The 23,849-nt window shown below is 41.5% G+C and overlaps 2 protein-coding genes across 2 annotated transcripts; one reads left to right on the forward strand and one right to left on the reverse strand.

Moving 5' to 3' along the window:
* Positions 1-354: 354 nt before the first annotated feature.
* On the forward strand, positions 355-2,419 carry LOC128382623 (chymotrypsin-like elastase family member 1). The gene is made up of 7 exons (XM_053342621.1): positions 355-483; positions 793-899; positions 1,099-1,227; positions 1,400-1,536; positions 1,623-1,768; positions 2,089-2,238; positions 2,355-2,419. The coding sequence occupies exons 1-7, from the start codon at positions 355-357 to the stop codon at positions 2,364-2,366; spliced, it is 810 nt and encodes a 269-aa protein (XP_053198596.1). The 3' UTR covers positions 2,367-2,419.
* A 3,040-nt stretch (positions 2,420-5,459) lies between these two features.
* csrnp1b (cysteine-serine-rich nuclear protein 1b) lies at positions 5,460-16,010 on the reverse strand. Its single transcript, XM_053342608.1, has 5 exons — positions 15,843-16,010; positions 9,068-9,260; positions 7,293-7,552; positions 6,890-7,186; positions 5,460-6,748 (listed from the first exon to the last, which is right to left on the reverse strand). The coding sequence occupies exons 2-5, from the start codon at positions 9,240-9,242 to the stop codon at positions 5,693-5,695; spliced, it is 1,788 nt and encodes a 595-aa protein (XP_053198583.1). The 5' UTR covers positions 9,243-9,260; positions 15,843-16,010; the 3' UTR covers positions 5,460-5,692.
* Positions 16,011-23,849: the final 7,839 nt, after the last annotated feature.

A 23,849-nucleotide genomic window follows, 5' to 3' on the forward strand; every position in this document is an offset into this window, starting at 1 on the left:
TATTTCACATGACTCTACAAATCTTTATAGTATCTGATTTGGATCTTGACAGATTTAAATAGATTCCTGTGAAGAAATCTCACACTATGAATCATTTGTTCCCCATCTCTCAGTATAACATGAGGGGTACATTTGTTCTAATATTAACCAAATATTAACCAAAAGGATTACTGATAATGGCGGTTAAGGCAGTAGTTACCCAACACTTTCTGAAGGTCTGCCAGTCTCACAATGATATAAATAAAGCCCAGCTGTGTTTGTACCTCACAGGTCCAACATGTTTCGACTAGTGGCTTTTCTGTCCTGCATTGGTAAGAAATTCATCAACATGCTGCAATTACCAATACTTTTTAAATGCTCTATACTATATTCTTATACTCTGTAGGGTTGATTTGTGCTAAGGCACAACCCTTCAACTATGGTGTGCAGAATGAGAGGGTCGTAGGAGGCTGGGATGCAAGACCCAACTTCTGGAAATCACAGGTAAATATATTGTCTTAAAATTACTGATACAGTGCAGTAGATTTTGCATTATCACAATGAATGTCCTAAGTTCAGTCTTCTTAACTGTGCAAAAAGTATATCAATGTAATCAACATTGAACACTTTTGGCATACTTTTGTCCAAGATGAGAAGTTATTTGTAGGCTTAGTAGGCTTTATTACTATAGATTAGTATAGTATTTTTGTTCAAAATGTTTCAGGTAGTTAAAAATTGTATATTGTGTCATTTTCAAGTCAACAGGTTGAAAATCACAGAGATATTAATATCCATCACATTGTTTTCCCCCAGGCTTCTCTCCAGTATGATTCATACAATGATGGTTACTGGTACCACATCTGTGGAGGCTCCCTCATTGGTGCTTTTCACATTATGACTGCGGCTCACTGTATCCTCAGGTTGGAGCTTTTGGCATCAACTTTACACCTCCCATGTTTGCATTTGAACATGTAACATCTAGAAGTCTGTCTTACTGTCAAACTAAATGCACTAAAAAGTCATGCACAATTCTTGTACATTCTGTTATGTGCTTATTCCTGGTTTACTGCATAGATGATTGTAAATAAGCATATTATGTTCTTGATTTGTCTCTGTCAGCATGGAACCTAGTTTGTACCGTGTGGTGGTGGGTGAACATAACCTGTTTGAGTATGAAGGCACTGAGCAGTTTCTTCGCGTGGAAGAAATCATTGTCCACCCTGAATGGAATGGAGACCTTGGCAATGGGTAAAGTAATAGGCCTGTTATCTTTATTTAGTCCCAATTTAAAAATGGCTATATTCAAAACCATTATTTTACAAGCAGTATTGACCCTCAGGAATAATTTTAGAGTTTGAGCATTTTTTACACTCAGGATTTTTATACTACACACAATTTTGTATATTTCCATTTCTATTAGAAATGATATTGCCATCATGAGACTGGCTGATGGTGTGTACGACAATGGCTTTGTGGCTATTGCTGAATTTCCCTATCCTGGTGAGATAGTGCCTCATGACTTCGCTTGTTACATCACTGGCTGGGGAATGATGGACTGTAAGTAGACTCACACATGCAGTATATATTCTGTATGTCTACACACGCCATGCTCACATATATGCATTCACTATTTGTTTTCACAGATGGTGGAAATGTCCCTGCCATCCTGCAGGAAGCTCCCATCGATGTGGTGGAGCATGCAGTGTGCTCAACGCCTCAGTGGTGGGGCAGCTTTGCTCTAGAGACCATGATTTGTGCTGGAGGGGATGGAGTCATATCAGGCTGCCAGGTACAGCAACCAGTTTGCCTCAACTCAAAATTACAATGTGTATTATTTGTTGAAATTGTTAAAAGTAGCAACACCTCCAAAGAAGAACACATCAGAAGCAAAACTCTTACTTTTTGACAATACTTTGGCCTTCATTTCTGGCAATAAAACTTTTTCACTTTCATACATTTGATCAAAAGACCATCCCATATCACCATTTCTTCCTAATTGTTTAAGAAAAAGCTGCATGAATGAGGCTGAATTGGCCCAACTGGTCATTGCACAGTCTCCAAACTGGACCCTCTCTTTTTTGTGACTGTTCTTATTGCTACCTGTCCCAGGGCGACTCTGGAGGCCCCCTGCACTGCCACACCGATGGAATCTGGAGGGTCCATGGTGTTGTCAGTTATGGTCCAGCTGGTTTTTGCAACCAAGTAAATAAACCCACCGTCTTCACCAGAGTGTCATCCTTCATGGACTGGATACTTTCAGTAAGCCTCCTGTTAACTAGATCACTGTGTTTGACCGTAAAGTGTGATTAATTCATTCATTACTGATTGATTGATTGATTCAGTTGCCTGACTTTTGTGTCTTTTTGTTTTTTCAGATTACTCAATAGATGGCACAGTGTTTTATCCAAATTGACAAATGGAACCTGTGAAATAAAAATCCTCAAAATGCATCCCAGTTATTTGTGTGTAACATTCATTTGATGTGACTTTAAGTTGCCTAGTACACATTGGCATGTAGTTCTGAATTTACCCAAAGGGTGGCGAAAGTGCTTCATGTTTAAACTAAACAAGCATGTTGGTTCCTCTCAGGACTGTAATGTAATTTCTCACAATCTCAAAAAATATATGGCTTTCTAGATGCATTCTGGGTAGTTGTACTTTGCTTGAAACCAGCAAGTCTGAAAACACAGGCCGCAATTTAAGGGTCACTTAGCGAATACTACTTTAAGTAGAAATCCTGATCTTCTGACCTCCCAAGCTGCAACCCCAGAGGATGGAAAATTCCTAAGGATGTTTTAATGGATGTTTTCAGGCAAAGACCAAAGGGACTGGACTTCTCTGAGGCAAAACGACTCAAGTGGCTACATGGCAGTAAGGGGTAAAACCTTTTTGATGTAGCCAGAATCAAAGAAAACCAAACATTTTTGCAACATCTACCTTTAAGACTTTGAACAACAACCAAATCTTCTTAATGATGGCCACATGTGAGCTATATGCAGTCACTGGCCCGACATTTCCTTTTTGTCTGAGATCTCCAGCCATATGTTTGTGGTGGTAGTCGGGAGACTACAGCATGACATCACATAAAGTCGGTGTTTTTCTCTTAACCATGGAGACCAGAAACCACAGATGAATTCCAGTGGTTTACACACAGAAAAAAGGCAAAAAGGCAGTTCTTTCATTTAACCTGAGGTTTGATTTTAATGCTGTAGAAAATATACTGTTTTGTGTAGATTAGAACATAAAACCTTTGAAACTGATTTGCATTAGGTTGCTAAGACTACATTAAATATACTTAAATTGATAGGGAGTAACTCTGTGGGCATATTCACTTATCTGTGAATCTAAACTTAACAAAGGATGTCTATTATGTAGCATAAAGTTAGTTTATGTTCAATCTAACGTATCAGCACATGAAAAAGTTACACAGTCAAGCATTTAGAAAATGTTTTTTTTATTATTATTTGGAGGGACAGGCTGTCAAAATGGCTTAGATGAAAGAAACTGTTTTTTGAACAGCAGGTTAAAGTGTGAATATGTAAAAAATAAAGCAGCTTTGTTTGCTCTGCAGGACCATTCAAGCAGAAATATGTACAACAGAAAAGGCAAAAAGTAAGACACGTTCTTTGAAAAAAAGAATTTAAAAAAAGCTGTACTGTAATACATTACATTGATAAACACTCACTGTTGCCATTTCTTCATGAGAATTGATGTTTTTTATACAAGAGAAACAAATGTTTGCTTGCAAAAATCAGTGCCCTCTTCGTGGCATAAGAACATATATCGGATGGATTTCAAAGTAATCAAAAAGGCAAAAAGCGAATAATACATTTCCAATGTGCACTCTGCACTTTTCAAAGTATACAATTAATCAGAACAAGTTTTAACAAACAGGACCTGCATGCATAATTTCTAAAGGGTCCAGAAAGGCTGTTGACACAGCTGTAAAAAGGGTGAGATATGTACATCAGCTCTCTAGTGTCCCTCAACTGTTCACACTGGTGACAGCAGAATCACCATTGAAAGGTTTTGTTCTATAATTAATGAGGCAACTCTTCAATTTTCAGGCTTTGTGTGTGTGATAAAAAATGTATAATATATGCAGTTTTTATCCACAAAAACCCTTAACCCTTAATTTATAACATAATGTAACCCAAGTCACAGACTTCCAGAAAATTCAGAGTACAATCAAATTGATCTTTTCAATTTACTTTTTAGTGGCATTTCGCTAAGATATCTAACCATAAGACTGCCTATGAAAAATACTTCAGAATGCTAGAGCGATAACCTTCACAAGTATACATTTCTTTATAATTCATATATTACAAAGGTTGTCCCAGATTGAAAATGACTGATTTAACTTTATTAATAAAATATTCAATTTGTCAGTGATTAGAATTCTTTTGTCAACCTACATAAATTAGTTACAAAATATTAGTGTAATTTTTCTATGGTTACAATATAGGCAGCAATACAATAGACCCATAATTTAGTTTCAGTGATTAGGGAGATTCCACAGTTTTCAGTCCCAAAGCTTAAATGGAAGCACTGTGCACACACCATTGGCAGGCATGGCTCCCCTGATAAGCAGGCACATCCAGTAAACTTCACAACAGCCCATTTTATTGCCAAAATGTCTTAAATTAAATAACTAATGAAATAATGAAATAATAAGTTACAAAAAAATGTTAAATGTACTGTATAAGAGAATAGATATTAAATACTTTCTGATGGACTTGTGGTCCGATTTCCCATAACAATGCCAAAACATGATATGGAAAAAAGGAAGAAAGATTGCACTTTTAGGTGAAAATATCAAACCACAGTGCTTCTTGAGTGAAAGTAGGCATAATCTGAAATAAATAAAATAAAATCATGAAGGAAATAATTTAAAACAAAAGTAATAAAAGACAATACAGCTACAGCTTTTAATGGTATGAGCATTATTTCTAGTCACCCCGCTCATAAATATGAAACTCCATAATTTAGCGTTGAACTGTTGAATCGACCCCATACAACCAAAACAATGCCTATTCATATATAACTATTTTCACAGATAAAGTGCTGATCGAGGAGCTTTTAGAGGGTTTTTTTGTACCATATAAAGACCCTTAGGAAAGATCTTGAGAAGAAAGAGTCCATTAGCTTCAGGATTCAACACAAAAGGAGGACCCAACCTACTCAAGTCATCTGGGCCCAAAGGGAAGATATGAACAGGACTATGTTGTGATTTGACTTTCATATGAAGGCAAAACCATGCCCATCACAGCAATGGTCACCACACATTGCCTCCAAAAGCTAGAAAGCTAGAAAAATATCCCTGAGGTGCACATTCAGCTGTGTTGAGATTCCCAACCTGGCCTCGGTAAAGTTGATTCCTGTTAAGCATATGGTTGGTGATCTTGGTTTGGTTAAAAGAGCTTTCTTAGGAATTGAGAGCCATCATTGGTTTCTGTGGGCCTGGTCAATTTGATCGTTAATTTGTGTCTTTTCCACTTTTAACACTAGCTGCCATCTCACACAGCAATACTCCCAAACTGCTTTGCTAACGTTTTGAAGGCAAGTCTGGAATTTAAACATTTATTAGGCAAGAGGGAAATCACAGCTTCCTCCAAAAACCAAACATGTTGACATTGACATCTTATGTGCATGTACAGTCCCCCCGAAAACCCCCTGTTTTCTTCTTGTACTGTCCACAAATTTTCACGTTTTGTCAAACTTTCACAGACTCCATCACAGACAATTTCATGGCTTCCTCCAACAGCTGATTGTCTGTAAATGTGGCAGGGGGTTCTGGGACAGATTCTGAAAGGCCAATCAGTGACTCCAGAAGGCAGGTCCCGGGGTCACTAGCCGGAGGGAGGCTGGGGTAACTAGGCAACTGAAACTGAAAAAAGTTGTCCATGTGTTCGTACTCCTTGAGGGAGTTGTAGAGTGAGCTGGGCCCCAAGCAGGGGAAACCATCAAAGAACTCTAGGTCTGACTCTGAGGAGAGGCTCAAGTCCATGTTATAGCTCGCTGAGCGATCGATGGTGGGGGAGGGTGTGTGTGGCACACTACTGCTATGGAACAGGGCATTTCCCTGGTTGGCGTTCTCATCCAAAAGTTCTGAGATGGCTGTTGCTCGATTGTCTGTGTGATCGTTTGCAGAGTCCAACAATGCAACGTCTATATTGTCATTCTCGTCAGCAAAATCCACCATGCTAAAGCTACTAAATGCCTCGGTAGACGGCTGCTGTTGCACTTGCCGTTGATCTGGGCAGCAAGTGTTATTACTGTTCTTATCCCCACCGTCCCTGCTACTTCTTGAGCAGTTCTCTGTGTCGCTAAAACTGAGGATACGGCTAAGGCCTTTTTCATCGACATCCAGCTGGGTGCGATGCTCACACAGGCTCTCGCCTACCTCGGAGTACTCACTCTGACCTGAAGAGTCTGATAAGTCTGTCATATCACTGCTGCAACTGTTCTCTCCAGCTGCCGCCAGATCTGAGTTAAAGGGGAAGGAGGGCACTGCGGGTATGGAGGGGTGTTCGGCCTGAATGGGTAAACCAAGGGATCCGTGAGGGGTAGTCTGCAATAGGGTGGCTTCACTCGTGTTCTCTTCCTCCTCTTCTGTGCTAGACTGCTCCTCCAGCCTCTTCTCCAGCTCCAGCTTCATGATAGTGTGGATGTAATGCGTCTGTACCCTGGTGGAGTTAAACTCAATGCGACCTTCTGTGTTCCCACAGCCGTCCTTGGTACAGCCACATGGGAAGGAGGAATGGTCCATCTATAAGAAACAGGAAGAAGTAGATAAATTACTTCTCAAATACATACAGAAGCCACTACTTATATTGTCATTTGTTCTCTTCTTATTAGAACCTCTGAATCCTACTGAGCATAACGTTTTAGGGTTTTTTTCAGCTCTTACCTGACATTTGATGCCAGCCAGGCTGCAGCTACAGGTCTCTGGCTCACAGAAGCCCTGACAGTCACAACCGCAGTTCTCCCTGGAGATCCTCAGCTCGTGCAGCTGCCTCTTCTCCTCTTTGTCGATCTTCTTCACACCGGCTGCTTTTAGCAGTGCGTAGCGACGTTTAGACGGGTAAGGCTGGAGGAAAGAGCCTTCGTCAAGGTTGGCTCCACCGATGTCGATGTCCTGTTCAGGGATGTCGTCTACCGTCAACTGTTCCGCCTCCTCGCTCTCCTGGGTTCCATTCTTAGTCAGCTGAAGAGAAAAAGACATTAAATATGTAATTGTTGCATAGGATTTGTGTGTCAGGATTTTACATATTACATCCTTACCAATCACACTTCTGTGCAAATTTGCTCACCTTCAGTTTGAGAGCCTCCAGTTTCTCTTCCCTGAGTCTGTTGAGGAATTTTTCCCGGCGTAGGAGCCGCTGCTCCACAGCAAACTCAGCAAGTGTGTATGTGCGGAGCGCGCTGTGGCGCTGCATCATACCCAGAGTGCATCCTCCTCGACTGGGAACACTAGTGAAGCCCTGACACCGAGGAAAGAAGAACACCGTCACCTGGTCAAAGGTAACATTGCCCCGTCGCGCCCTCTTTGATTTCTTGAGGATGGATGTTGCTGTGGAGGGAGAAGAGGTTTACAGTTCAGAACCTTGTCCAAGTAGGAGAGATGACTTTGTTAATTTTCCTATTGAGTGGGTGGAGGTGGTGGGAGAGGGGTCTTCAGTGCAGCTCTCAGGACAGGAATAAAAACTGCCCACCCTGCTAGCTGACAATACCCTCAAATGGCCCAGTAACTGACAGGAGTCAAAGGTCTTTTCTCTGTTAAAAGCATTCAGGGGCCAGAGCAACTAGCAGTGTTTCACTCAGACAAATACAATAAAACCATATGGGAATCAAAGTACAACCATATGTGGGAACAAGCCCAACAATTATTCAAGCTTTATTATAAATTCAACTTCTTCCTCCCAGGAATATTCAACACGACTCTTGAGCCTCGCTTTCAGACAAGTCACATTTTCCTCTGCTTAAGCTGCCAATGAAAAGGATGAGAATACCCCACATGTGTTGGGCATTACCTTTATTATGTGGTAGGGAAACTTGTGGTGGATTCCCATTTTCTCAGCCACTGAGCTTTCTTGTGAGTGCTCTCCAAAGTCAAGTCAGAAACAAAAGGTAAAATAAGTAAATTTGTGTACTTGGTGTGATAAATTGAAGCTCGGAGGAAGAAAAGCAACCTTTCTCCCACTACAGGCAGACAATAGCTTTAATATATTGTGTAATCTGCCAGGGGGTAATACAGATGAAACAAACTGCCAGTTTCAGCTTCACATCTATCAAATTCAGTCAAGCTTATGACACCTGCAGGAGACAAATGACACCTTTTTCGCTGCCTATAAATGGGATAGCTTGGCTGGCTGTTTTTCCCCCCCTTCACCTCACAATGGCAAACAACTTTCTGTCCAACACAAACACCGGATTATAGTCCACACAATCTGCTCCTCTAGATGTGTCTGCATGTCTTCTTTTCTTGATAGTCCTACCCCCCTCTTTTTGTATCCCTCACCCAGCCTCTTTCAGCACCTGTGCTGGGTGCATGCCCGGGCTTCAGACAAGGCTCTGTGTGTTCCCAGCTTTGGCAACCTGCCACGCTTCTCTTCCTGGCTCCCAGCCCCACCGTCCTGGAAACCTCACAACTTTTTGCCCTTCTCCCTTACAATCCCTCTCCGTCCCCTAAAGGCCAGCAGACGGACCCACCAGGTCCAGACAGAAACACCCTGAAGCTGCTCGACCCACATATCTCCACGAAAGGTGAGGCTCTGTCTGTCTGCAAGGCTCCGGGAAGAAGGTGGAGATGGAGCCAAGGTGAGCAGCCACTGCATAATGCGATTAGCCATTTTGCCGCTTTAGGGCATGAAATCAAAAGGAGTATTCATTGCAGAAGTCTGAAATCATTTCTGTCAAGTGTTTTATGGGTTGCCAGCTGCCTAAATTCCTTAACCCCTGCCCCATTTTTATGAGTTTTTTTTTTTCAGAGCTTCCGCTGAGCAGTAGAGACAAGGCGAAAGAACACATTAAGAACCATGTACTGTTGGCTCTGTATGATTTGTCATCGCTGAAAGAGGACACTCACTATTGAAATTTGTCGCTGGGGAGCTGGGGTTGCTGGGAGTGGAATCCAGGGTGTCCGAGTAGCAGCTCTCCCCCTCCGAGTCCCAGCCTGAGCAGGCAGAGGAGAGGGAGGAGGGCGAGGAGTAGCATGGGTCCTCATCCACCTCCTCAAACTTCCTCTTGAGAAGCCCACTCATGGCGTTAGTGTGAACAATCTGCAGGAAGGAGCAGACAGAAGGATTATCAGCAAGTTATTCATGATTATTTTTACAGCATTGATCATTAAATAACTTGTTTTGTTGAATTTCATAAGAAAACAGTAACATTATGTTGCATGGCAGATATACACACAAGCTTTTCACAGGGTTATAGATACAAGTGAGTCCTGTGCTCGGCCATGTGAGACCGTATGCAGCCCATCTCGTGCTGCACTCAGCTGAGGCAGGGAGTTCGCCATGGCACAGGAAACAATCAATCAAGCCTATTCGCATAAGTCAACAATTACTGGACCCTTCACCCTCTTCCAAATCCCATCAGCTCAGCAAATGCATTGATTGGTAAAAGGACTGAGCAGGGAGGTGACCAAATCATCTAAAGAGACATTTAATTTCAATCATTTCTGTTAGGCAGCCTTAACAATCAAAACACGCCGGGCCGAAGACGGGGCACTTTGCCACTTGTCCTGTTTAATGTGCTGGCATGGCCCTCACAGTAAATATGTATGGCTGTACATAGTAGAGATGTTTTGTTATGCAACTCCTCAATGCATTCTTTCAGTGCTCCTGCGAGAGGGGCTGCTGCTTCAGCGATAAAAACAATCAATCCTTTGAGAGAGACAGGCAGGGAGAAGGAGACAGGAGAAAAGATGATCATCAGTTAAAAGCCTTGACAAGATGGAAATGCCATTACGCTCTAATCTTCAAAAATGTGGCCTAATATCTGTTAAACTTCTTCCACATATAAGCTTGGCTGGTGTCTTTAAATTTTTTTTATTTATTTATTTATTTAAAATCAATGAATAATGCTTGCCAGCTCAACCTCCTGTTTTCTCAGCTTGTTCCAGGGAAAAAGAACAGAAACCACTGACATGAAAAATTAACATGTTGTGATAAGATGGAAGGTTTACTGCTGGTGTAATTTGTGGTTATGGAACAGAGATGCGTCACGTAGCTATGACAAATAACTGACAGTCATCTTCACAAGTTCTGAGAAGTGCGAGGTGAGGACGCCTGTTAGACGAGACAGGTCATCGTCACAGTCTGGGGCCGAGCTCCTGCTAACTTAAACAAGGAGGGACAGAGAAGGGGTGGAGGGAGGAAGGAAGTGAGGGGAGAGGGAAGACATGACTGGGCTCAACTCCAGAGCAGACACTCCCTACAATGATGTGGAATGGGAAAGGAGGCTTTTACTTTAGCCATAAAGAGATCATATCACCATCAAACTGTTTATTGTCTTCAGAATCGCAGCCAAATCACTTACAGCTGCTGCAGCTTGAGCATGTTATCTATAGTTATTTTTAGCTGTGTTTGTTCAAACATTTGCTAGGTAATACCTATAATTTTGTAAAATAACTGTTTGTAAGCAACTACAAAATCTGTCAATTGTCATTTTTGCACTCTTTTATTTTAGTGTTTAGTTTAGCATGTTAAATTTAACCATGTCAGTTATTACACAGAACATGGCTTAGACACACAGACACCAAGCTGTCCTGCCAAAAGGCTTGACTGTGACCACTATACCTTAGCAGACAGCTAAATGTGCCAAAGGCAGGATACGTCATGCCCAGAGATCCTCAAATGACTTTTTGAGAAACTTTAACTCCATGTGTCCTGCATGCTTGCTTTGTCTTATCAAGATGTTATGCAAGTGTCAGCACTTAAAGAAGGGGGCGGAGGGAACAAAAAAAAAAGCTGAGGCAGGTATGTACGGAGCAGGTCATTTTCAGCATGCAACAGGGAGCAATTATGTAAAACCAGTCTTCCCATTGACAAGGATAAAGAAGGAGTCAGAGTCAAGGGCGAGAGGCTAACACATTTATATAGGCGGTGGGGGCAACTTTGCTGCTGTATTGGGAGCTATCGCTGCAGTCAGATATTGCTGTCCCTAGTGCACATATGATGAATGAATCACCTTGCAATAGGTCACGCTGGCTCACATTGTCTCTGCAACAAACAAAAAGACTTCCTCCATGCTGTGACCACCTCTGTGCTTCAGCAACGAGAAAAGCATTCACTCCCTTTCATCAACTCACTCGAGCAGGAAATAATCTCCAAATGCCTCTCACAGCTACTAATATCATCACATCATGCGATTAGCCTTGAAACAATTTAGGAACACCTGGGTGCAGCATCTGTTGCTTGTGAGCTGCACTCACCAAACAACATATGTGTTTTTTCATGCCACACCTCAGCATATGCATCTGTGTGCATGAGAAGAGTGAGAAGAGCGCACATGGGGTTCACCTTACGTTTTTTTTTTGCCATCGCACCCACCCCCAATTCTGTGTAAAAAAATGAAAACAAAGCTGTGAGGCATCCTCAAGGGAGTGCATAGCGCCAGCTAAGCAAAGTCTTTTTAATTAAAAGCTGCAGTGAGGCAGAAGGGGGAGGAGAGGGAGAGAGTGGGGGGGCAGTGGTGTCAGAACTGGGTCATTGTCTCTTGACTGCAGTCTACCTGACACATTGATTTGTTAATCCTGTTCAACGGGCAGAAACAATGGCGAGAGGTTAATCCTGGCAAGGGGACGGCTTGTAGTCAATCTGGAGCTTCTCAGCCTGCTCAGCCGCTGCACCCAGAGCCAAGAGAGCAGGAAGAGCGGATGGAACAAGGGACTGGGGGTAAAGAGACAGCAATCGTGCAATGACTCATTTGCAAAAAGGGTGGAGAGGGAAGGGGAAAAAAAGATAAAAGAGAAGAATTCAGAGCTGGCTCCTCAAGAAGCGGTGCCTGTGAATGTCTGCTCTAAATGGAGAATGGATGTGATCGGACAGCCAGAGCCAGAGAGGGAGCACAGCATGTTTTCAACGCACACTAAATTATGCATCACTGTCATTCCATCAACCGCACACAGGCAGGCAGATAAAGGACGCATCCGCTGAGGTGCTCCCCAGCCAGTTGTCACAGAGTTGGGAAGATAAATCTCCAGCGAGGAGATTTGTCACCAGAAGCACTACACAGCTCAAGTCAAATGCATAACTATGTCAGTCGAATAAGATTATCTTGATACATGCAGCTACAGGCTGTTAATATGACTTCAGAATCCCAATTAATTTATATTTTAACTGCAGACAGCTCCTCAAGTCCTTATTAAGGAATCTTAAATTATAAGGATGGGAAGTATAAAAAAAAAAGTTCAAATCAATCACTCCTCAAGAATATTTAACAAAAGAAGTACTAAATTCTAACATTGCTCAACCTCTTCACTATAATAACTGTTAAAAAGCGTATTTTAAGATTAATTGCTAGTTTTCCTGAAACCTCAGTAAGAGTTAATAAAAGGAATTAATTTTCTAGGAGACATGATCAGGAGAACAAAAACTAGTCAATAAAAGGTCAATAAAAACCTAAAAAGTTTAAAAGGATGTGTGCATGTACATATGCATCCGTGCAAATCTAGGAACGTGACCCACGAGCCTGTTTAAACTGCCCTGCAGCCCAACAGGACAAGTCACAGTTGACTTTGCCCCCTTGCACTGCTTGTCCAGCCCCTTTGCAGCTGATAACAGTGTGGGTGGGAGTGACAAGGCGCACTAATCTTAGCCAGCCGAGAGCATTTACATGGCACACTGACAACCCTGTGCAGTGTCTGAATGACTGACTGACTGAGTTGAGTGCTCATAAAATGTGATAATGATGAGCCTGGGAGTCTTCCTGCGTGTGTGGGAGCGTGTCTGGGCAGGCCGTCCCTCCAGGCTTCAAGGTATTGCACCTCTCACTTCCAGTCTCTGTCACCGAGAAGACGGAGGTAATTGATCAGAGCCATCGAGGTGACGGCGGGCTGAATTCCAGCTCCTGCACAGCTGGGGAAACACTGGCTCTATTCTTAACTCAGCTGTTACTCAGAAGCGCTCCACCTGCTGGAACAATGCAGGGAGAGCTCCTGTTTTCTCCTCTATGAGCCTGTTGTTCTCACTGGAAGCCCAGAACTTGCTGTGACTGTGCCACAGAAACATTCTGTTCCTCTGCCTTGACCCGTGCACACACTGATTCCAAAAAGAAGAGGTAGTGGGAAGAAAGAGGGAGGATCGTACAAAACAAATAAATAATGTCATGTCTCCAAGCCGCAGGAATTTCATTCTGGCAGCGCCACTCTCACTGTAATAGTGGGAGAAGAACACAGGCTCTATCTAACCCAGATGTGTTTTCTACTGCTAACCACTGGAAAGTCCTCCTCCCACGAGGCAGTAGGGAGAGCAAACACTACCTTTCCACAGCCACACCTGACAGGGTATTAGCATGCACGTGGAGCTGCCATGCCCTCAGCTGTCAACAATCTGTTATGCAGGCCAAACTTGAATCACCTGCAAGAGTCAGTGTGTGCACTCTTAGTGGTTTGGGCTAGGTTACACATAGCCTACTGTAAACCAGAGAGAGAGAGAGAGAGAGCTTAAACACAGAAATGCTGAAACATGGCTGGTTTTTCTCTTTAATTGCACTAATTGTTTCATAGTGAGAGATAAAAGAAGCATGTGGCTGTGATTTTTTTTACAGATCAGAGACAGTGCAATGCATAAAAAACTTCAAGAAAAAATTCCTTTGCATGACAGTCTGCAAGCACCAAACATGCAGCTATGTTTGTGTGTGTGTGTGTGTGTGTGTGTGAGGGGGGAGTTGTGGGTTCAGGGGTCGTGCTCCAGTCTGGGACACTTGCTGTATGGAATGCTGGGCGAGGACAAAGCAGATGGGAGCTCTCCACTGCTGTGTGGGAGACCTTCAGTAGATTCCCTGCACCCCCTACCACCACCACTACCTCCCCCTCCTCCTCCTCATGTCTCTAGGCACAAAAGCGTGGGGGCCATCCTGCGTGACCAAAATGAAGCAGGCACAGACAACCTTGTCTGAACCCAGTGCTGCCGCTGCCACTGCCTCTCCCGGCTGGGGAGACAGATACTAAAAGTGTGTGTGGGCTTCCTGAGGTTGTGAAACATACACTGCAGTGCACAGGAAGTGGCCATCCAAATTATCAATGCTGTGTCTGACAGCTGCAGGCACCACAAGGTTAGCTGAGTACAGTATGATGGAGACAAGGAGGCATGGACGGTGTTTGTCAAGGCTGTAATCTCTAAATATTGCACAGACATCTTGCTGCCTTTAGGTTAGCTTTCATCAAAGTGCAAAAACACTGATTATTATTATCATTATTATTGATCACCACAGGGAGCTCAGGGTGTTAAATGTGAGCTTAAATGGAATATCCTATTATATAAGTGGAGATAAAGAGGCATTTCACATCACTGAACATTTCTTGGAAACACACAACACAAGAAATGCACAGCACCAAGTGATATATAACCTCTCTGTAAACAAAGGATCATTCAGCTCTCTGTAGCCTAATTCCATGAAAACATGATTCCAAAAATGATCCGGGTGAGGTCGCGCTAGAGACGATTACAGTGCTCTATCAAAACCAGATACAGCCTGGCTCTAGCTATAAAACAACAGCCTCAGATTATATCCTGGTGGCATAACAGAAACATTAAGGGGCAGCTTCTGATCAGCAGCCTATTGTATGATCAGAATAATTTAAATAAATGAACACACACACACACACACACACACACACATAGCCTACACATACGCAAATACACACACAAAAGGCAAGCAGCTGTGATACACTCGAGCCATTTATAGAAATTAAATCACAAACTTTCGCCATCATATTAATTGGTGATGACACATGGAACACATTTACATTTGTTGTTATGGCAACGTTAAACTATTTGTCAAACAATGAAGGCACTCCACATTCCCCGCCCGCACCTGGCGCACAGCCGCATAGAAATCATCAAATCAGCTCGAAGTGAATGGTTTCAAATCAATCATTAAATTTTTGCAGTGGCTATATAACACAGAGAAAGAGAGACAGTGAGAGAGAGACCGAGCCGGTGCTCTTTCCCTGTCCACCCGATCATTCCTCATGATTAATGCTAATTCTAATGACAGCAGCCCCCGTCAGCTGTGTGTTCAGATGTAGTGCCTTCAGGAGTCGCTCTAGTTACAAGAGGCGCACCAGCACCACTGAGGTGAACGAGAACAACTCCACACAGGCTTAATACACAAAGCCAACCTGTTCGGGTCAATGAAAAGACAGCAGCAACACACTAAAATGTAAAAACCCGGCACTGTCTACTCTGAGCTGTGAAGTCCGTAGAAAAAAAAACTGAGTCATCAATATATTAATCAATAAGTGAATGAAGCGGATTGTTGGAATCTCGCCTAAATCAACAAATTATTCTTTATGCCTCTGCCTCTTATCACATTGCGATCACCTGTGCGTAAAACAGACATGAATCTAATTAAAGTCACTCCTGCAGGCAGCCAACCGTGTCAATATTTACAATCATTTTAAAGCGTCAAGTTGGGCGAATCCGACTAGTATGTAAAGTGTTGTTTTAAAGAGAACCCATCATCTGTAACCACATGTTGTTTCCTCCTTCACACAGCCTGTGTGTTTAAATGTCTCCGACTCAAGGGAAAGAACATTCAAACTATTTGGATTCCCTCCTCCGCGGAGGTTACGTAAATTACGGTGTTCAATAACCCGACAGCGAACTCACTGATTCTGTTTGTGTACTCACCACCAATTCAAGTATCCGATCACCATTAGGGACAAAATAGCGCTGGATAAACAGCCGGTGGGATAACAGTGTAGTAATCCAAATGGCACAAACGAATAACAGCGTTTATCCTCGGGTGCTATTGTCTTGTGTGTGTCTGCCGTACGGGGCTCCGTACCAGCTGAAGCGCTTCCCTTGTCTGTAGCAGACTGCCGAGAAGCGCTGCGTTTTTCGTCAGTGGAAAACTCCCTCCTAGCGTCTGGTCTGACGCAGGCTGTGACACAGGGAGGCTGCCCACGCCGCTTCCTGCCTGTTCTCCACTGTTATTCAGCTCAGTCTACTACCTGCGTGACCAAACAGCCTTCCGATGGTCATTTAATGTATTAACATAAAGGTATAATGTCATATAAGGAAATAAATTCTGCGTTTGAGCCACTGAGGATGAGCCTCTGGTGGTGAGTTTGTGAATACATCCGGTTGGATTTTAATAAATAGTAACACTGTATCACTAAGAAACTACAACTATGCTCAAACTTAAACATACAATGATATTGGCTAATAGGCGAATTAGAGTAGCCTAATAAGATCTGATCAATACTGTATTTTTGATGCAAATAGTAGTTGGTAGTCAAAAAATCCCAATATCCCAATATAATATTTATATATATATATCTTATACATAAACACATAACACACAACACAATACATAAACTTCCTTTTTTAAATTTTTTACAATGATCCCTGAAATATGGTTATCAAACACTTGTGACAAAAGTGTGTAATGGAGGTGTGATATTTTAAAGTTTAACAAACTTTAACATAACTTCAATTTCAACATATATGCCAATATCGGTATATCTGTGATAGGCCAATAATATTGACTGGCCAATATTATCAGCTACTAGTAATATTTTGTACATCAGTGGTTTTCAGCCTGGAGGTTGGCGCCCCAACAAAGGGCTGCAAGACACATCTAAAGGATCTCCAAAAAAAAAAAAAAATAGGCTATGTTGCTACATTTTTTTGTCTTTTCTTTTTGAAAAAAATAATAATTCTGGATAATCATGATTAAAGAATGAGGAAGTTTGTCGACATACATTCACTTAATCTCAACTGCCGCATGTCACTACAGCCACTAATATTATGATATATTGTGTAATTTTTGTGGGAAACTTTTTTTTTAGTGTTTCACAAGCTACAGATGTTGGGCTCCACTGCTGTACATGGTTCATTGTCTTGAACAGATAACAGGTACAAACAGCTAAATCTACTATCAGTATTACAACAACACTTCTCCTATCTTTAAATAAAACAATACTTGAGTTTATTTTTTTTATCCAAAACTGATAAGAAACCCTGATTAACATCTTTCAGTGATTCCCAGATTCTTCTCTGTGAGCTAACTGGTAAGCAGTGAGACGGGTGTCGTCACTCAACCGATAACATCATCTCTATATAGTGACGTGGGAGGCGTTGTAATGCTGTGTGGCGTGGCTTATTTCCAGTTAAAGGAGAACAGGAGGCTGCATGAACTTATGAATCACTTTCTGTTCATGGAAGACGGAAGTGAACATTTCAGAAGAAACAGCTGCCTTATTATGATAAACCATCATAACTGTAAATGATTCTTCTGTAGAGAGACTCATCTGACATTACTGTAAATCTATGTTCTGTGTTTTGTGTTACAGTGACAATTTACTTTAGTAGTGGTATGACAAAATTAACCGTACCACATTATTGGAAGACTCAAGATTTATTTGGAGGACACTGAGTTCCTTTGGGAGAGTTTACATTCTTCAGCTAAAAATGTACACAAGATGATCTTTGATTTTTGGCTGATTACAACATTTTTAGTCTCTTTCTCTTGAAGTCCAACAAAGTATGCAGATGATTTAAGATTCACTTATTTATTTTAAGGGTCCATCATTTCCTAATAATTTACCATGTAGTTTACTGTTATTTGGTATGACTTAAAAGGGGAAATAAGGAATGTCCTGAGAAAATTCTTTTAGATGTTAGTTATTTTTAGTTCATACATAGTTCTGCCCTTCAGAGGAGTTTCCCGCTTTAAATAACTTGCAGGAAATGTTGAAAATACTACTTCTTTTTTTTTCAAGACTTGATTTTTGTGTCGGCCATGAATCTACTGTTTCCAAAGTCAAGAATGAATTTTCCCACTAAAGCACATTGGTGATTTGAAATCTACAATTCAGTGGTGTTGTAACTCCAAGGTGGTGTAATCAGGATCACACATTCTTCCAGAAGCAGCAGTATGTCCGTCCTCTGCTGAACTTCTCTCTGGTTTTCACAAGTCTAGCTGCCCATGCACGGTGAGTGCACTGAGACGCTTTGCTATCATTCTCAGCTGGACCTGAACATTGGAGCAAAGTGTTCTGCCAATGTCAATACAGGTGCTCCACTCAGATATTTGGGGAGAGGTTCTCCTAAAGCTGTGTACATAGAGCTCTGCTAATTGTCCCCTGCTAATAGAGGGCCCACTTCTCACTAGCTTGTGGAGCCTTTGGGGCCCCATTTGGGGCGTCACCCTCTAACGTAAAACAAGCATATCCAGCTGAATGACAGCATAAATGGTCCCATTACTGCTTATTGGGACCACAGGGTTTATATTTAGTAACTAAGATATGATTTCAAAATTCAGGTTATAGGAAATGTATTAAATGTGTGGATTTACTTGATCCCAGTCATTTGCTTCCGAGGTAGTAGTTTCACTTTCACATAAATTAACATTTAAACAAAATGAACAGCTTCATGATAATACATACACTGTATATGCTATGACAAAAAGTATGGCTGCTAATGCCCAGAGGAGTAATTAGAAGTTATGGTGAAAATGTGAGAAAAGCTCCAGATTGACAACATGGAAGATGTACTTTAAGGTTGAAGTGTCCAGCAGTATGATTAAAGAAATCAAAAGAATGAAGATGAACTCCTAGAGGTTTTGACATTAAGATAGCGTGAACACTAATGCTTAAATTTGATAAGTGAGACAATACTGTGAGCAACACTGTAAGCAAAAGATAGGGTTAAAAAAAGACTAAAAGTAATGTTTTTCTTTCGGTTTTCAGTAGTTCAAACATACAGCATTTCTTCAGTAAATAGCCAAGATCAAGGTAAATAATATATCCATTTAATCACAGACTGTTGCAACCTAATTGCACTGTAATTAAAGCAAGAATGGAGGGGAGCAATTTAAAGTGTCATTTTCAGCGTTATTGTAGCCTTAGCACTGTTGTTACTGCAAGAAAAAAAAAATGGAAGAAGTGGGTGAAGTGTTACTTTAGGACTCCAAATCACAAAATAGATTTTCACTCCTAAATCCTGAAATAGGTTTTATTTGTACCATTTAAAGCACATAAAAATCCTTCAAAATAAACCTGATGTTGAGTTCATCACAGGAAATAAAAGATTAAGCGGCTCCATTAAAATTTAATAGTACTAACTGCATAGTAAATCTTTGTTATCTCTAATCAGACATGGTGATGTAATAATAACAATAATGTCTTTATGACTGTTTTCACGTGTGTAATACTGTAGGTGTGTGTCACTGTAATGCTGCACTGAGAGCCTGGGAGTCTGTAAGTCCAGACAGACTCCACCCAATTAGCTTCCCTGTCGCCCTGCAACTCTTTAAGACACAACAATGAGCCATCCACAGCCCAGAGGAAGAAACCGACGGTCACATGAGCAGCAGCAGCAGTCACATCTATTACTCAGGAATTCTGCTTTCTTCACCAAAAAAAAAAAAAATACACCAAATAATCACCAACATTAACAATTAGCCCTCTGTTTGACGAGACTCTGAGAGCCCTCGAGACATTCTCTGTGGTTTGGTTCAGCGTAAAGCCTAATTATAGCTGCTGCGTTGGCAAACATCAGATCACTGACACAGGTTTAGCTATGTTGTTTCCATAGACACACAATATAAAAAGCAAACCTGGCTATAATAAAAAAATAAAAATAAAAACTTGTCCTGAGTTCTCACGTCGGTTTTTTGGCTCTTTGATGAAGTGTCCTTCATGAAGTTCTCTGGAGATAAACAGGAAATGTCTTGGCTGTGGAACTCATGCTTTTTATGTTGCCCTTTGAAGTCCCCTGTCAGGCCCATCAATTCCCTTTTTGATAAACAAGGAAAAGTTCCAGGGAACAGTGCGACTCACACATGTTTACCCTCTCTTCTAAGGAAAAGAGCTGTGTGTGTGTGTGTGTGTGTGTGTGTGTGTGTGTGTGTGTGTGTGTGTAGGATGGGGGGATGGTAGCCCTGGTGCCAAAACTGAATCAGGCCTGAATACATTAAGGCCACTCTCTTTAAAAGTGTGCCAAAGAGTTCATGGTGGAAGACGCCCCTCCAAGACTACAATAATGGGCTCCAATGCTTTCCATCTGCGGAGGGAAAAAGGCCTGTGACTGCACGTGCTGAGTGGAGTGGCTCAACAATGTATCAATTTATGACCATCACAGGCGTCATAAAAGTACTCCTTAGGTGAAGACTGAGGGTGTGGCGTGAAAGGCTAAAGCCATCGATAAATAGACATGTTTTTTTGTTTTTTTAAAGGATTTGAGAGTGTCAGCTGAGATTTAGAGAGCTTGTCTAGAAAGCCTGAATAAAGCCTTTAATTTAACAAAGTATATAAAAGTCACAACATTTGTGTTCGTAGAAGTCAAGAAGTGTCCCCCGGAGGACTGACAGACCAGATGAGACAGTCCGATGTTGTTGTTGTTGTTGTCATGGTCAGGCCGGGGCAGACGGACACAACGGGTGCTCGGGGGGGAGCTGATTGATGGCTCCAGCTGTCCCAGAGGAGAGGAACACAGGCAGACAGCTGGTCACCTGTAGCCCCAGACATGACTGTGATAGAGGCGCATGGCATTGTGTTTCATTGCAGAGGGCAACCAGTGCAATGCAGAGTTCAGGCCACTGTTCATCACAGCCAAGAAAAAACAACCAGCAGAGCCCGCAGGCGGATGAGACTTGAGGAATATAAAAATACTTGAGGAAATGGATTTAGCCAAGGAAAGTAAGTGTAGGGATACTTCATTGATTTTGTTAATATAATTACTTAAAACCCAAGCTGATAAACACCTCAGTTATGTTTCACACCTCATCATCCTTTAATGACAACACAGTCCTCTAAATCATCCCTTTTGCCGTGTCGTATAAGATTACTTGGACAAGACTGCATTGAGAATAATTGTTGTTTTGAGACAAGTTACAAGAGAGAGGGAGAGAGAAGGAAAAAGAAGAAGAGATAAGCTCACTCACAAGGCACCGGGATTAATCCAGAAGCAAGAGGGGGAAGAGAGAGAGAAAGAGAGAGAGGGAGAGAGAGGGAGAAAGAAAAAAAATCCAAAATCCCTCCCCCTCTTGCGGCCAGCCAGCCAATCAGCATGCAGAGGAGCTGGTTTACTTGGAGACCAAAGAATCTGTGTGTAGTGATATGACATCATCAGCTGCCCATTAAAGGAGAGGTCACTTTTTTTTCCTCTTTTCTTCCTTTGAGGATGAGTGAGGAAATGTGATGCTGTTTTCCAAGAATGTCTGAGGAACAAAGACTTTTTCAGGAGTCTACCTTTCCTCCTTTCCTGTTTTTCCTTGACATAAAAAGATTGTTGTCTCTTTCCAATTGTGTAGCCTTGTCTGAACCAGATGCTTAACTGATAGTCATGTCATTTTGAAACACAACATATCGCTGTTCAGCTCTGAGACAGGCACGATTCATAAATCTAACAACTTGCTCTGCTGTTTTCCTTTGTCGAGACAAGAAATGTCCCATTTTCAATGCTTCCATTCATTCACTAACAAACAAGCACTATGTTTGTGTTGCCCTCGCCCTGTACAGTATATGTGTGTTTTCTCTTACTGGTTCTCTGTACTATGTGTCTTTAGCTTTAGGGGGCGAAAAGCTGCCAGTTTGTGTTTTGTTTACTTGGCAATGTCACAAGGCTGTCTGACTAATGCATTCTGGATAGTCTCTCCCAGGACATTTGTTCTATGTTTTATTCATTCGTGTGATGTGCTATAGACTTCCCCCTGACATAATATTATTGATTGCCTAATAGACTATCAAAAGAATGACTGCACTCAAAGCATCAAGAGGATAAGGTATCTTTACTGCAATAGACTGTTACAGTGTTGCAACTATCATTACTATTCTTATGAAATTAACTCATCATTTAGTTTAAATGATCTGAAAATAGTGACAATTTTCAATTAAGGTAATGTCAAAAACCCATAGAGATTCAATTTACTTTTATATGAAAAAATTGTAAATTCTCACAAATTTGAAGCTTGACCGATGTCATGTTTTACATTTTTGCTTAAAAATACTTGTTGCAGATTAATTAACTACAAAAATTTCAGCTCTAAAAAAATACAGATTCTTTTTTTTACAAGAACAATATAGATAAACATAATTAGATAAGAAGAAATAGTGCAGCAAATGTATATATGTACAGAATTATAGTGGTTGTTTTACCCATTGTACATTAAGGCTGGTCCATTAACCACACATTATTACCAGCTAGCATTTAAGAACAGAATAATAACAAAATATATACATAATCTTAGCAAGGTTTACCTATATTACCGTAAAAATATACTTTAACTTTTGTTACAACAATTATATATTTATCCACACCGGCATACTGTGCAGTATAGCAGAGTTTCATTTGCAGCCATTTTCAGCCAAGACATTGATAGATTAAGGGAAAAAAACATGTACAATGGACTGTGTGCAAATGTATAGCATGTATCATGGCAGATTTGTTTTGTACCTGCCTGTATGCACTGACATTCATTGCAGTTGCGAATGTGTGCATAAGTATGTATGTGATGAAGTAGCTCTGCTCAAAACTCATTCAGTGTTTACATCTTTGTTGTTGAATTTACTTAAAATCTTGGAAAAGGCAGGCACATTTCTCAGCATTAACCTTTTTTAGGAGGTGTATTTTGTGAATCCTGGTAATCCTCCAGTTTCAGAAATCCTGACAGGAGACAGATGGCACTGGCACCTTAGAATATTAATAGGCTGAATATGTTTTGCACTGTGAGACGAACGAGGATGGAGCTCACCAAACTGCATCTCTCCCTGCACAGAAATGCTTCTCAGGAAGCTGTTGTACAAGACAGAAAGTGAAAACAGAGGTGTGTAAATCCGGTGCTCAGAGGGTCAATGATGAGTGACATGGGGTATTAGTGACGGGGGTTCCACGCTTGGAGAACACTGCCCGTCCAATCACATCACTCACCGGTACTCCAGACCCGCTATTCACTTCCACACCTGACCCTGCAATTGGCCTTCATCTCGGCCACTTCATCACAAAGGCGCTGTGATCATTGCAGACCTCTAAGCTGCCATCACACTCTCCTCAATTGCTGTGAAACTACTGTCAGTGCACGGGGCAACGGTGTTGTTGGTATACGTGTCTTCCAGAAATTTACAGCTCTTGATGGCTCCCTGCATTGCCCAGAAATCAATACATGGCAACCTGTGTTTTATGGCTATGTAACAGTTCAAAAAGATGTAGTGTAAGGGTGCGTGCACAGATAGTAACTCGGTTGAGTGCCAGACAACAAAAGCGAAACCCCTCATCAGCTTATTTTCCGTTGACTGCAGCACTTCCTCATTGAAATGTTTACATGCAGCACACGTGCTTTCAAAGAAAAGCAGAGGCTTCTGAGGCACAGGAAACGCTCTGCTGCAAGTGACTCCTCTGATATTGATAAAGAGCTGATAACAATAAAGCCACACACACATGCTAGGAGTGGACACATACAGCAGCCAAGACTCAAGCAATTATTAATCTATACCCACTGATAGGTTTTGATTATATTTATTGCCACTGCACTAAATCAAACAAGTTATCTGACCAGTAATAACCATTACCATTATCATATCATAAGTAAAAAAATATTTTTCCCGACTGTGTTACTTATCAGTGTCATTAGCGACAAGCTTTACAGAAACAGATTGGCTTTCTCTGTAACAGACGGTGAGAATTCGTCTGAAT

This window comes from Scomber japonicus, chromosome 21 (assembly GCF_027409825.1).
Source record: "Scomber japonicus isolate fScoJap1 chromosome 21, fScoJap1.pri, whole genome shotgun sequence".
NCBI classification, from domain to species: domain Eukaryota; kingdom Metazoa; phylum Chordata; class Actinopteri; order Scombriformes; family Scombridae; genus Scomber; species Scomber japonicus.